A 15,288-nucleotide genomic window follows, 5' to 3' on the forward strand; every position below is an offset into this window, starting at 1 on the left:
CTGGGTTGTCAGTGAGGATTGTTCCAGCCCAGCTGCAGGACTCTGCACTTGCTGCTGCTGTGGAACCTCAGGAGGCTCTCCTGGGCCACCTCTGCAGCCTACCCAGGTCCCTCTGGATGCCATCCTGTGCCTCTGGCACACTGAGAGCACCACTCAGCTTGGTGCCAGCTGCACACTGCTGGTGGTGCCTCAATCCCTCTGTCTATAGCAGTGCTACAAACACTGAACAGCACAGGTGCCAGCATGGGCCCCTGAGGGTCTCGACTTGGCACTGCTCTCCAGCTGGACTTGGAGCCACTGAGCACTCCCTCTGGATGAGACCATTCAGCCAGCTCCTTATTCACTGAGCAGTCCACCCAGAAAATGCATCTCTCCCGCTTGGCAGGTAAGATCATAGAATGAAACACGTTGGAAAATATCTTCAGGCTCATCCAATCCACCCTATCACCCAGCCCCATCCAATCAACCAGACTGTGACACTAAGTACCTCATCCAGTCTTTGCTTGAATGCCTTGAGGTATGGCAACTCCACCACCTCCCTGGGCTGCCCATTCCAATGCCAGTCACTCTGGGAAGAACTTCCTCCTGATATCCAACCTAGACCTCCCCTGGTACAACTTGAGACTGTGTCCCCTCATTCTGTTACTGGTTGCCTGGGAGTCTGCTCCCAGGTAGAGAGCAATGAGGTCTGCCCTGAGCTTCCTCTTCTGCAGGCTGCACACCCCCAGCTCCCTCAGCCTCTCCTCACAGGGCTGTGCTCCAGGCCCCTCCCCAGCCTTGCTGCCCTTCTCTGGGCACCTTCCAGCACCTCAACATCTCTCTTGAATTGAGGAGCCCAGAACTGGACACAGCACTCAAGGTGTGGCCTGAGCAGTGCTGAGCACAGGGGCAGAAGAACCTCCTTTGTGCTGCTGGCCACACTCTTCCTGATCCAGGACAGGATGTTGTGGGGAACAGTGTAAAAAGCCCTCAATGTGCCTCCCAACCTAGCTCAACCCATTCCTTGATTCTGTGATCATTTTCTCCCCTCCCTGAGCAGCTTTGCAGGGTGGAATCTAGCCATTGCTTGATACTAGGCCTCTGCATCCTGCAGCCATCCCTGTGAGCAGCAGCCCTGACCTGCTGTCCCTCAGTGTCTTTAAAATGTCTCCTACCTGTTAACTTACAAGGTTTGTGTGAAGGTGTCTTAATATTTTGTAAAGGTCTTCTTGCCCATCAGTGTGAAGTTGAAAAGCTGCTCTGTGAATGAAGGGGAAGTCTTCAGCCTGATGAGGTTTGAAGCCTGTTGGATGTGATGAGCTTTGACATCAAACTTGTTCATTGCTCCAGGCTTGGAATAGATACAAGAGACACCTCATGTTATGGAGGCTTTCATTCCCCTCACACCTTGTTTGTCACCTCTGGTCCTCTCCCTACTCCCTCCAGCTTGCTGTATCAGGCAGTACAGCAGATACAATGGAAGGGTATCGACCTGATGGTGCTAGAGAACTTTTTGAGCCTGGCCTTTGTTTGGTGCTGGTGTTTTAACCACGCTGTGCTTTTTAAGGGGCTATAACTGGCTCCTAGCACAGCCTGGCCTCTGGTACAGGGCAGAGCAGATCAGCTCTGACTCTGCTGGAAGAGGACCCATCAAGCTTGCTGCTTTTTTGGTTCAAAGCAGAAAGGTTTGTGTTCTGTGGTGAAGTGCTTGCTAATTAATAGCAAAATGGATTTATTACCAGATCTGAGGGACAGGTGGAACAGACCTTTCCTGCTGACAAGGCCCTGCCCATGCTGCAGCTTCTGGGGCCCTCTGGTTTTGTTCTTTCCCTGTGTGAGTCAATGGACAGTGGCTTTTGGGACAGAGAAGTGGAGGCTGTGCTTTGATGGCCATCTGAAGGCAGGGGCTGTTGGTGCGCTGCTCTAGAAGTTGTCAGTGTTAGACAGAACTTGCAGAGTCACTTTCTGCTCACAGTCTGCCTGGTGCCCAGGCAATGCCTGCTCCCAAACTCCTGCAGACTTTTGTGCTGTCCTGCTTGCAGCCAGCAGTGGCTCTGTGAATATGAGACAGATGCTGTGAGTGCTGCTCTTTTTCTTTAAGTGCTTACCACATTTCTGGCCTGCCATGGGGAGCTTGGTCTGAGCTTGATCTCCTACAGTTGCAAGAGCTTTACTCAAAAACATGGCCTGCCAAGAGTCCTGCACTCCTTGATTAGCATCAGCTGATGTTGCTGTCTAGGGGCCAGACCAGCCTCAAACCAGCACAGATGAGTCTGCTTGATCTGCTGAGAGCTGGGCTGAGGCCACCATTGTGCAGTCCCTCAGATGCCTGTGGCAATGTGCACAGCACTGTCACCTACCTGAGGTGTTGTGCTGCTAACAGACTGTGGGACCTGACCAGGTCCTGCCTCCAAGGGCAGGTCCTGCCTGACCAAACTGTTGGCTTTCTGTGATGGAGAGACTGCAGCAGTGCTCTAGGGAAGAGCTCTGAGTGTCATCTGTCTGGACTCCTGTGAAGCCTTTGCTATGATTCCCCACAACATCCTTCTCTCTAAGCTGCAGAGATGTGGTTGTGGGTGGCTGTGCAGTGGGTGAGGTTGGATGGTCTCATGCCAGTGGGAGTGGTCAATGGCTTGATGGCCAGGTGGAGATGGGTGCCAAGTGGTGTCCCTCAGGGGTCTGTATTGAGAGCAGAGAGGAAATAGGGACCTGTGGAAGGATACAACTGCTGCAGAGTCCCTAGGGTCTCCTGGAGAGTCATAGAATTCCAGAATGGTTTGAGTCAGAGATCATCCAGTTCCAACCATCCCAGCATGGTGTCGGGGTCCGGAGGCTGGCGAGAGGCGAGATCGGGGCACTGAAGACTCCACTCAGCAACTTCTATGCATCAGTACAATTTTATTAGGGCAGTGCAGTGTCCTATATAGTGCTCAGAGGAGGTGCATCCAGCCAGCCTGGGGCTGGCACAAGTGGACAGTACAGATTGGCCCAAAGCCACGTGCAGGGCGCAGATAGGTTTACCCTGTGCCAAACAACCTGTGGTTCCCACCCCAGGGGGCTGGCAGGCTCAGCCCCCTGGAGCTGTGTCCGCCCCAGGGGCTGGCAGGTCCTGCCCTCTGCATGTGTGCGTGGGTTGCTCACTTGTGCCTTCCACCTCAAGGACTTTCCCCCATCACAAGTTCTCATGTTTACAGCCCATGCCCCTCTGCGGGAGAAATTCTCCCACACCATGGGACATCTCACACCAGCCCAGGTTGCTCAAGGCCTCATCCAACTTGGCTTGAACACCTCCAGGCAGGGGGTATGCACAGCCACCCTGGGCAACCTGTGCCAGTATCTCACCACCCTCACTGGCAAGAATTTCTTCCTAGCCTCCACTCTCAGTCTACTTCCAGTAGATGTTTGGAGAATAATCTCCGAACTCCCATTATTCACAAAGCCTATTTGCAAATCTTCACACTGTGAGGAGCCTCCATCTCCTCTCCACGTGGTCAAATGCACGCTGCACGCAGGTCACTTGCCACTTCAGCTGTGTCAGGTTTTCCTGGGCTAAGCTACTCCAGTTTCTTGTGAGCATGGCTGGTCCTGCCCTGTGCAGCACTGTCTGCACCAGCTGCTGATTCTTTGGCATGGACTGAGCTGCAGTGGAAGATGTTTCTGCCCTGGAGTAGGCATGGGCAGGGAGTGGTCCATGGGACGATGCTCAAATCCAGCACTCTGCCATTAGTTTAAGCCTGGCAAGTGGCAGGGCAGGGAGAGCCTGAGGTGTCAGGCTGTACCTCAGTGTAAGAACCATCTTGTCCATGAGCTGTCTGTGCTTTGGCATTCCATCAGAGGAGAGTCAGCACAGAGCCCCCTGAGGGACACCTTTGCCCTTCTCCTGTGCTTGCTGGCACTCACAGCATGTTTGAACCTTGATGTGCAGGGTGATGTCATCAGTTTGCTGCTTCTCCACCCTCTGTGGAAGGAAGAGCAGGCCAGCAAAGGCCAAGTGAAAATATCAGCCATGGAAATGTGCCTTGGGGCACCCTAGACTTCCTTGTGTTGTGCTCAGGCTCAGGTCTGAATGTACCTGCAAGGCTGAGCAGCATCTTCAGGTCCTGCTCATCTCAGCTGTGTGATGCTGCCATGCTGTCACTTTCACCCAGTGCCTACCAAGAACTCTGTGCATACTCCTGCGCTCTTGCAATGGACAGCTGAAGTGATGTCTTGTGCCCACAGTGATGAGAACCCCATTTCAAGAGAACCACTTCCCAGTGGCTGCCCTGGGAGGCAGAGCCTTACCTCGGGAACTGAATATGGGTCTCACACAGGATCTGCCCACAAAGTCAGGAATGATGTTGAATGGCCAAGCTGGGAGTGAGCAGAGATGGGGGCAGGGTATTTAGGGGTAGTAGGCAGCACGTTTTTGGGCTTATCTTGGAGCTGTGCCCCAGAGTAACTCAAGTTCTGCCACGTGCTCTGGCCTTGCATCATTCTGCCCTGTTTGTCAAGCAGCAGCAGTGGAACTTGCTGTTCATTTTCTTCCCCCACTGTGTGTTGGGATCAAGGTAGTCTGCCAAGAAGTTCAGCTCTGCATTTTCTTGCTAGCAGACAATCAGAACTGCAGTTTTCTGCTGGAAAAGAGAAAGCTCTGGGGAGACCTAATAGCAGCCTTCCAGTGCCTAAAGGGGACTACAAGAAGGCTGCTGAGGAACTGTTCCCAAAGCCTGCAGGGACAGGACCAGGGGCAATGGCTGCAAACCAGAGCAGGGCAGATTGAGACTGGATGTGAGGAACAGGTTCTGCACTGCAGCAGGCTGCCCAGGGAGGTGATGGAGGCCCCAGTCCTGGAGATCATCAGGGTGAGGCTGGACAAGGCTGTGGGCAACCTGCTCTAGTGGAGAGAGTCCCTACTGTCTGCAGGGGGGTTGGACTGGATGCCCTTTGGAGGTCCTTTCCTACCGAGACCATTCTGTGATTTATGTCCTCCTGAGCCTTCCCCATGGTTTCTGTTCTACTTTCTTCCAGTTCCCAGACTGTAGAATCTAAGCTGTTCTGCATCTATCTGGCTCCAGACAGAACCCACAAGTACCTCCTGGGCTTGGGGGCTGAAGTGTCTGGTTCCAAGGGAGGTCATTTTAACGTCGCTTTGGCTACTGGCTGCTGAGGTGCTACCTGCAGAGTGGGTCTACCTGCACATTTGCATGTTCAAAGTGATTTTGCCTTCAAAATGAGCTGTAGTGAAGACAAGACCCTTAGGAGGCAGGGTGGTTTTGTTATGATTTGGCTACTGCCATAGGCCAGGTGCCAAATTACAGAATCATAAAAGGGTTTGGGTTGGAAGGGACCTCAAAGGTCATCCAGTGCCAACCACCCCACCTTGGGACACCTCACACCAGCCTAGGTTGCTCAAGGCCTCATCCAACCTGGCCTGGAACACCTCCAGGCAGGGGGCATCCACAGCCACCCTGGGCAACCTGTGCCAGTCTCTCCCCACTTTCACTGCCAACAATTTCTTCCTCATTTCCACTCTCAATCTCCCCTCTTCCACCTCAAATCCATTGTCCCTGTCTGTCCTGCTCCCCACTCTTTTAGAAGAGAGCATGGGAAAGGGAGGAATAAGAAGTATCCTTATGACCGTTCAGCTGCTCTAGCTCACTAGATTGCACTCTGCAGAGTGTGATGATCTTGCAAGGGGCTGTAAGCTGCTATTTGTAAGACAAAGCAGCAGGCATTCACCAGGGTCACAACTTGCCTAAAAGCAGAGGAAGTTCTACAGAAATTGGCTTTTTCTGATAATCTTTTTGATGTCTGAGAAGTTGGAGATGAGCTGGCACTGAGTGCTGCCAGCATAGCCCCAGCCCTGGCCTGGGCTGACCCCAGCACGGTGGGCAGCAGGGGCAAGGAGAGGATTCTACCTCTCTGCTGAGACCCCCCCATGCATTTCTGGGGCCGCTCTGGAGTGCTCAGCACAGACAGGGACCTGCTGCAGCAGGGCCAGAGGAGGCCACAGCAGTGCTGGCAGGGCTGGCAGGGCTCTGATGTGAGCCAGGCTGGCAGAGTTGGGGGTGTGCAGCCTGAAGAGGAGAAGGCTTCAGGGACACTTCTGGTGGCCTTGCAGTGCTGGGAGGGACTCCAGGAAAGCTGGGGACAGCCTCTGGAGCAGGTCCTGTTGTGGCAGGCCAATGGGAGATGGTTTGAACTGAGAGAAGGCACTTGAGAGTGGAGAGAAGGGAGAAATGTTTGGCACTGAGGGTGAGGAGAGCCTGGCTCAGGCTGCACAGAGAGGTGGGAGCTGCCCCCTGGCTGGCACCACTGCAGGTGTGGTTGGTTGTGTTGGAGCAGCCTGCTGTGGCTGCAGCTGTCCCTGCTGAGTGCTGAGGATTTGGATTTGGACTGGATGACCTTGCAAGGTCCTTTTCCACCCAAGGCATGAGGTGTCCATTTCTTCAACCATCAACTATCACCAGGGCTCAGGTAGTGTTGGGGCTGTTGTTAAATCCCACAGCCCTGCCGCAGGTACTGATCAGAAGCTGCTTGTGCAGATCCCTGCTCTCAGTAGCCCTGGATGGGCTTCTTCAGGTGCTGATTGTGAACCCCATAGGGTGGTGAGGTGGAAGGTGTGGAGATGAGCTGGGGGAGTGAACTGAGGCTGGGCACAGCGGTGGGGAGGTGGCGGAACAAGACCAGCACAGAGGGAGCATTGTCACAGTAGTAATGATGTGCTTTGGAGTGTTCACAATAGCTTCATGGCAGCACTAATTCACTGGTAAAAAGAATAATAAAGGAAGAAATGCTGGGGTTAACTGTTGGAGGGGTGGGAACGGTGCAGAGAACAACTGCAGCCAGCTTCCCTTCCTCATGCAGCACCTCCACCTCCACTCTCAAAACCAACACTGTGGGTCCAGAAAAGCTTCAGACAGGGATGGTCAGGAGTTCAGGGAATAGCTGATTAAGGCAGGAGTCATCAGTCTGTAAAAGGGATGGTTGTGAGCGGCTTTGTAGAGGTCTGTGTAATGATGCACGTTCTGGAGAGATGGAACATGGCTTACAGCTTTGTCTGCAGCTCCCTGAAAGGAGGTGGGAGCTAGCTGGGGGTTGTTCTCTTCTTAGAAGTGATAGGATGAGAGCAAACAGCCTCAAGTTGCCCCAGTCTAGGTTGACTGTTAGAAGAAATTTCTTCACTGAGAGGGTTCTGAAACACTAGCACAGGCTTCCCATGGAGGTAGTTGAATCTTCAGCCCTGGAGGAGTTCAGAAGCTGCAGAGATGTGGTGCGGAGGGCCCAGCCTTGATTAGAGAGTGGCTCGGCTGGATGACCTTAAAGGATTTCTCCAACCAAAACGATTTTGTGATTTTACAATACTCAGTAGGAGCATGTTCTACACTTACACAGTCTCACTTTTTGAAGAGTATGCTTCTCTGGGTTCAACTCATATCCCATCCTGCTAGCAGATGTCATTTTAGCTCTGATTTCTGCGGGGACGGCCCTGGCTTTTTGAAGCACTTGAGTGCAGGTGTAACAAATGTCTGGAGAAGTTTCAGATGTGTGAGGAAGGCTGATTTAGCCCTTACTGAAGCAGAATTTGTCAAGGAGGACGCTGGCAAGTAGCTGGAGGTGTGAAGTTGCAGCAGAGCATTGCTGCCAGGCTTGGAAAGCAGAGTCCACATGAAGCAGTTGGAGACATGTGGGTTTGTGAGCCAGATGTGGAAGGAGATGCTGAACTCCAGGTAGGGTGCTGACAACAGGATGGTCACCTTTAACTTGTGGAAGAGAAGGCTGACTAACTGCACATGGAGGACAAAGGTGCTGAAGAACATGACAAAGGTGATGATGGTGACATTGAAGAGAATAACGTTATCCCGGATGATGAAGAGGACATGTTGGAATGACAGGGGCAGAGGCATGTGTGAAAAGGAATTGACAAAGAGGTTGTAGAAAGGCAGAACAGACTGCAGGAACAGCGTCAGGCTGTCGTTACTGGTCTGGAACATCTCTCCCCAAGAATTGGAGGCTTCAGCTCCGGCATTCCCAGCAGCAGAGCCAGCTCCTAGTTCGGAGCTGAGGGGCTGAGGTTGTAGTGTGGAGAAGCCGCCACTAGGCGGAGGTGGTCAGCGGTTGGTGAGGCCACAGGGTCCTGAGGGCTCACCAGAAGCTTCAGCACCTGCAGAGAAGGACAAGACCCCCACTCTGCTGGCAGGATCGGGACACACGCGTTCAGTCCACTGTCCCAGATGACTTTGCTGGAAGTGCTGGTTGTTATTTTTAACTCAGATTATTAGGAGATTACAGAAGAGCAGCTGGAGCAGGCCAGTGCCCAAGGAGTGCCCTCCGGGCCACTTACCCGTGTTAGGAGCAGGAACACATCACTTGAGTGGGAGCTGTCTAAAGGCTGGGTGTGTAAGTGAGGACCTTGGGTGCCCCTGTGGGGAGCAGCTCACAAACCTGCCTTGTTCTTCTCACTTGGCCCTGGTGATCTCATAGAGCAGGCAGGCTGCCTTTCACAGCATCATAGAAACATTCAGGCTGGAAAAGCCCTTCAGGGTCCCCAAGGCCAAGCAGTAGATAACAGTGAATAAACAATAGGTAGTCGCCAGTAAGAAGTGGCAGCATGGCAGGGGGCTGGCAGGGGCTGGCCCAGCACAGCAGGAGGTAGTGAAGGGTCAGCAGTAGCTAGCAGGAGCGGCCAGAGCACATGCTCCTTTGGGCATGTTGGGGTCTGTCTTCTCAGCAGCTCATTGGCTGGCTGACTGCACACGCACCAAGCACTCATCCCATAGCTGCTGCCTGCCTGATCTGCTCCAGGGCTTGGAGTTGATTAACAGAAGGGATGCTTGGTCCCAAGGATTGCTGGCATTCAGAGGCTCTGAGCCCTGCCTTCCCACACTTCCCAGCTTCCTTGCCCTCCTCTGCGCTGGCTCCAGCATCTCTGCATGCCTCTTGTGCTGAGTGCCCAAAACTGAACACAGCTCTCTAGGTGTGGCCTCACCAGAGCAGAGTCCAAGGGCACAATCCCCTCCCTGCTCCTGCTGGGCACAGCGTTTCTGATGCCAGCCAGGATGCCTTTGGCTTTCTGTGCCACCTGGGCACATTGCTGGCTCACATTCAGCTGCTTGTCCATTGCCACCCTCAGGTCCCTTTCTGCAGGCAGTTTCCAGCCACACTGCCCCAAGCCTGTAGTGCTGCTTGGGATTGTTGTGGCCCAAGTGCAGGACCTGGCACTTGGCCTTGCTGAAGCTCCTCCCATTACCACTGGCCATGGATCCAACCTGTCCAAGTCCTCTGCAGAGCTTCCCTGCCCTCTTGGTGATCAACACTGCCACCCAACTTGGTGCCACGTGTGAGCTCACTGCCAGCACACTCTGTGTCTGCATCAAGGGCACCAATAAGGATGTCAAACAGAAGTGGTTCCAACTCTGAGCCCTGAGGAGCACCACTTGTGCCTGGCTGCTGATTTAGTTGAGAGTGCTACGATGAGGCAGGAATGATAAAAATAGAGTTAAGGTTATTTTCCTGGAAAGCCCTGCCCCAAAGCTGCACACAAAGCAGTGACATTTTATTTACAGCTTCTGTTTGGGTCAAGAATTTCTACAAGGCTGCTTATGGGCAGTTTTGGTAATTTAAGAAAATCAGAAAATGGAGAAGGCTAAGGCACAAGACAGCTTTATCCCACTCAGAAACCAGAGGCAGAGCAGAAATCCCAGGGAAAGGCACCGGATTTACTCACAAGGTGTCTCGGTTCTGGTTTAAGTTGATACAACCAATAACAATTTTATAAAGTGCCCTTCCCTCTTCCCCTTCTTTCCCAAAAGAAAGGGATTAGGTGGAGAGGAGAGAGAGAGAAGGAAGCACAACCAAATAAATAAATCTCACTCAATTTGGAAGTTAAAAAGAGAAGTTTAACAATAACTTAGAAAGGTATCTGAGGTAGGGAAGTTACAAAGGATATAGGGGAGGGAAAAATAATAGCAAATAGGAAGCATACAAATACAACCCGAGTGCGATGGTGATGGCTTTGTCTGCCTCGTGGGTGATGGCCATGTGGTGGAACAAAGAGAAACCAGGAGCAGGTGGTGATGCTGGTAGGCAGGCAGCAGAGGATGCAGAGAGGTGCAGAGGGAGAGTGAAACAGGAAGTCCCCTGCTTTTATGGGACAGGAAGGGGGAGTAGGCTAGCCATCACCTGGTGGTGTTCAGACCCACCCCTGGAGAGGGGTCAAGACCACCTAGGGTCAGGTTCAGGGTTACTCCCCCTGGAATGTTAACCCTATACACAGGGGCAGAGCAGGACTTTGGTCCCTGGATCTCCTCTGCAGCAGCCTCTGGAAACTGCAAGTTCTAATCCCGTTGTGAGCAGCGCAGCATAAACGCGATGGGAGCGGAGCCGCCAGAGTGTCTGGAGGCACAGGTGCCACCAGGCGGCTCTGCCTTAGCAGCGCAGGCACAGCCACACTCTTGGGGTGTTCCTTGCCAAGAGCAGCAGCGTAGGGCAGGGCAGGGTCCTCCAGCGTGGGGCAGTGAGCAGGAAGCCAAGATACGCTGGCCCGAGGAGAGCCAGGTCTGGGTGCCACAGGCAGCTCTCGGGTGGACCCGATGGACGTGCCGGAGTTGCAGACTTGAAGGCCTTGCGGGCCTGTGTGCGCTCTCTGGTCACTCTGTTGAGGTCTGTCCTAGACAGTGTGTCCAGTGACAATGTGCACTGGGCAGCAGAGAGTGGCAGTGGCAGCCAGTCACAGTCTCAGGCTCCAGTGTGGCTTTCCCACCAGTCAGTGCGCACTGGGATCAGGCCTTTTGCCGCTCCTGCTCAAGCCTGCCTGGCTGGCGGAAAGCAGTTTGGTGCTGCCTTCTTCCCCTGTTCAGACCTCCGGAGGCAGAGGCGGGGGAAGGGAGTTTGTAGTGCCCCACTGCAGCTGCCAGCTGCATTTCTCTCCACTGACCACCACCTTTTGGGCCGTTTTGCCCAGCAGTGCTTTGCCCAGCAGAGCTGTGCCTGTCCACGCCATCAGCAGCCAGTTCAGCCCTGAGAGTTCTGTGGGGAGCAGTGCCAGAGGCTTTTCCACACTCTAGGTGGGCAATACCCACAGCCTTTCCCTTATCCAGCAGTCATCTTGGCACAGAAGGAGATCAGATTGTCCAGGCAGGGCCTGCCCTTCACAAACCCCTGTTGGCTGGGCCTGCTCCCCTGGGTGTTCCCTGGTGCGTAATGGTGCCTGAGGTGCCCTGCTCCGTGGCTTCCCTGGCACCGGAGGCACACTGACAGGCCTGTAGCTTCCCTCCTTTCCCCCTTTCTTGTAGGCAGGTGGCATATTTGCCACCCTCCAGTCCGTTGGCACCTCCCCACTGGCCAGGACTACAGGTGAATCATGGCGAGCAGCTTGGCCAGCACATCTGCCAGCTCCTGCAGCACCCTCGGGTGCAGCCCATCTGGCCCCAGGGGCTTGTGTAGGTCTAAGGCTTAGCAGATCCCCGACCACTGCCTCGTTTACCCTGGGCTGGTGTCTTGGGAGCTGCTGGATCCAGTGCTACAGGCACTGAGCAGCTCAGCCTTTTGCTCAGCCTCAGTCGCTGTTTCCCTCTGCATCCAGTAAAGGAAGGAGACTCCCAGGCCTCCTGTTGCTGTTGAGGAGTTTATAGACACATTGCTTATTATGCTCCATGGCTGTAGCCGGGTTGAGCTCTGGCTGTGCCTTGGCTTTCCTCATTCCCCCCCTGCAGAGCTTCAGTACAGTTTTATAGCCCCCATGGGAGCCCTGTGCCAAAGGCCAGAGACTCTGCTCTCGTTCTTGAGCTCCAGCCACAGGTCCTGTCCAGCCAGGCGGAAGCCTTCGCCCCGCTCGTCTCTCGGCACGCAGGGACAGCTGCTCCTGAGCCTTTCACATTCCTTCTGGAAGTGCCTGCAGCCTCCCTGGACTCCTGTGTCCTTCAGAGTGTCCTCCCAAGGGACTGTCAACCAGTCTCCTGAACAGGCCAAAGTTTGCCCTCAGGAAGTTCAAGGTGGCAGTTTTACCAACCCCTCTCCTTGTTTCCCCAAGGGTAGGGAACTCAACCATGTCACAAGCGCTGAGCCCCAGACAGTCTCTGACCTTTACTTTCCTCACAAGTTCTCCTCTGTTCACAAGACGCAGGCCCAGGAGGGCCCCTTCCCTGGCTGGCTCCCTCATCACTTGTGTCAGGACGTTGTCTGTTGTCCTCCACACATTCCAGCAGCTGCTGTTATGTCAGCTCCAACTTCAGCACTGCACAACAGCTGAGCTGGAAACGTTGACCCTGAGTATCATTAGCAGGGATCTGGGCAAGGGAGGCTTCCATAACTGCTGAGGTCAGAGGCTGTCTTGGGAGAGCTGGATCCAAGACCAGGGTTTCCCAGACACTGCTGCAGTGCACAGCAGTTTGACAGTCTGCTGTAAGCTTTTATTATTGGAAGGTTGGAGCAGATGGTGCCCAGGGCCCTTGCAGTCTGGCATTCTGTGGTTCTGTGTGAATCTGGCCTTTGTTTAGTCACTTCTCATTCGAACTCCTCTCACCACCGCGTCCATTGCCACCTTGGTGGTACAGCAGGTGCCCGTGCTGTGAGGCACAAGACTTCCAGCAGCAATTTGCAGCAGGATTGGTCATGACCTCTAGGTAACAAATACATTTTTTGTCTAATACTACAGAACTTGTAGTGTCTGCATTGGCACAAGTGCTTTGAGGTTGTCCTCTCCGTTGGGCACACTGCTCTGTTCCCTACAGTAGCCATTGCTGCTGCATAGTAGGACAAGGAGCAGTGGTTTTAAACTAGAGCAGGGGAGCTTGAGACTGGAGGTGAGGAAGAAATTCTTGGCAGTGAGGGTGGGGAGACAGTGGCACAGGTTGCCCAGGGAGGTTGTGGAGAAGGAGTTCCCTGGAGGTGTTCAAGGCCAGGTTGGATGAGGCCTTGAACAACCTGGGCTGGTGGGAGGTGTCCCTGCCTATGGCAGGGGTTTGGCACTGGATGAGCTTTAAAGTCCCTTCCAACCCAGCCCATTCTAGAATTCTGTGTTGTGAAGGCATCTGACTACTGAGCTGTAGCTGATGACAAGTTCTTGCTAGGTGCTTTGTATTGCCAGAGGTGTTGCTGGAAGCTTGTGTTTGGGTTGTGTTACTAAGTAGCTTAGGAGATAAATCCATTTGAGTTACCATCTGAAGCTGCCAACCACCAGAGCAGTTCTGAGTGGGTGCCCATGTACCAGGTCTAGTTTTGGGGAGGCTAAAACAATAGGTGACACTGGCAGCCTTTTCAGAGTAGCAGCAGAGGAAATGAAAGGGAGAGTGGGAAGGAGCTGCAGCGTTAGAAATGTCCTGACTCAGTGATGCTTTTACTTGATGGAGGCTTGGCAGTAGCAGTTTGGCAGCAGACTCTACAGCCTCTATCACTCCCTCTTTTGTCCTTGGCTGTCCAGTTTGGTGTAATTTTGAAGCCTGCTGAGGGTGCTGCCTGTGCCCTTGTCCCTGTAGTTCACAAAGACACCAAGCAGAGCCAGAGCTACTGCTAATAGCATGTCTGGAGCTTCTCTGGGGGAGGGTGGAGCTGACTCCTGGGGCACTTCAGCCTGTGGCTGTGTGGCACTTGACAGAGGACTTAATTTGACATTTTTAGGCTGGATTTGCTTGGAACCTTTCACACCTTTTACTTTCAAACTTTGCCCCAAGGTGAACAATGTTGGACATTTCAGCCATTCCCTGGCTCCATTCCCTGGCTCCGTTCCCTGGCTTTCCTGTTGGCATTCCTGTGGTGCGGTGCGAGGAGCAGAGGGCCTTGGGCATGAGCTGAGTGCTTTGTGCTCTGATGAGAAAGCCTGAGCTCGTGATAAGATACCTGAGTGTGCCTGAGCTCCACTCAGTGGGGTCATATCCCTGGAACCCTCATGCTGTTGTCTTTGTAGGGAGTCATAGAATGCAACACTCCAAGGGCATGTTGTCCAAGCGTCCTGCAGGCAGCAGGGACACCTCCAACCAGAGCAGGCTGCCCAAGGACACGTTTAGGCTGATCCTGAATGTATCCAGGGATGAGGCCTACACCATCTGCGTATGGCGGGGGGGTTGGGACTGGATGATCTTTAAGGTCCCCTCTAACCCAAGCCATTCTATCATTCCATGACATACTGATGTTTCACAGAGAAGAGCTTATTTCAACACAGGCAAGAGGAAACAAACGAGTTTAAATCTCTAGCAGAATGACAGTGTGAGCTGGCAGCACAGAAGGCCAAGGACAGCCTGGGCTGCATCCAAAGCATCATGGGCAGAGATGGAGAGAGGGGATCCTGCCCCTCTGCTCTGCTCTGGGGAGACTTCAGCTGCACTGCTGTGTCCAGATACAGAGCCCTCAACACAGGAAGGACTTGGACCTGCTGGAGAGGGTCCAGAGGAGGCCACAGAAATGATTAGGGGACTGGAGCAGCTCTGCTATGGGAACAGGCTGCGGGACCTTGAAGGTGTTCAGCCTGCAGAAGAGAAGGCTCCAGGGAAACCAAATAGCAACCTGCCAGTACCTGAGGGGGCTACAAGAAGGCTGCAGAGGGACTGTTACCAAAGGCCTGCAGGGACAGGACCAGGAGCAATGGCTGAAAACCAGAACAGAGCAGATTGAGACTGGATGTGAGGAGCAAATTCTGCACCAGGAGGGTGGTGGAACACTGCAACAGAGAGGTGGTTTGGGCCCCATACCTGGAAATGTTTAAGGTGAGGTGGGAGGGGGCTCTGGGCAACCTGCTCTGGTGGAGATGACCCTGCCAAGTGCCGGGGGTTGGACTGGATGCCCTTTGAGGGCCCTTGCAATCCAGACCATTCTGTGTCACTTCTGGCAGTCTGTTCTCTCTAGTGGTTCTCATAAGGAGCAGATGTGGTCAAACCCAGATGGTCTGTTACAGCTGATGGCCATTGAGCTGTTTTCAGCTACTGTTCTGTGATAGCCTGGGATGACTCTGGAGTGGAGTGCAGAGTTGAGTTCCCCTGTGCAGGCAGCCACCTCCTGAGAGCTGTGATTGCCAGCTCGTCGTGCCACATCGGCTGCCCTGCTGACCTCTTCTCTGACCTTGTCCTTTGCAGGATGGGACAAACATTCCTATGGCTACCATGGTGACGATGGGCACTCCTTCTGCTCCTCAGGCACAGGACAGCCCTACGGGCCTACCTTCACCACTGGAGATGTGATTGGCTGCTGTGTCAATCTCATCAACAATACCTGCTTCTACACCAAGAACGGCCACAGCCTGGGTAAGTCCAGCAGGCTCTGCTCAGCACAGGGAGGCTTCTGCCCAGCTCCCGCTGCTGCTGCCTGCTGCTCCACAGGTGGTGTCACTCCTGTGCC

General features: G+C 53.8%; 1 protein-coding gene across 1 annotated transcript in view; it reads left to right on the plus strand.

The window, feature by feature from the left end:
• Positions 1-15,288, plus strand: part of RANBP10 (RAN binding protein 10) — a 96,547-nt gene that overhangs the window by 43,948 nt on the left and 37,311 nt on the right. Inside the window, 1 exon segment of the mRNA XM_064160699.1 lies at positions 15,027-15,194. Within this exon segment, the coding sequence (XP_064016769.1) occupies positions 15,027-15,194 (168 nt within the window).

The sequence above is a fragment of the Pogoniulus pusillus genome, chromosome 20 (assembly GCF_015220805.1).
Source record: "Pogoniulus pusillus isolate bPogPus1 chromosome 20, bPogPus1.pri, whole genome shotgun sequence".
Lineage (NCBI taxonomy): Eukaryota > Metazoa > Chordata > Aves > Piciformes > Lybiidae > Pogoniulus > Pogoniulus pusillus.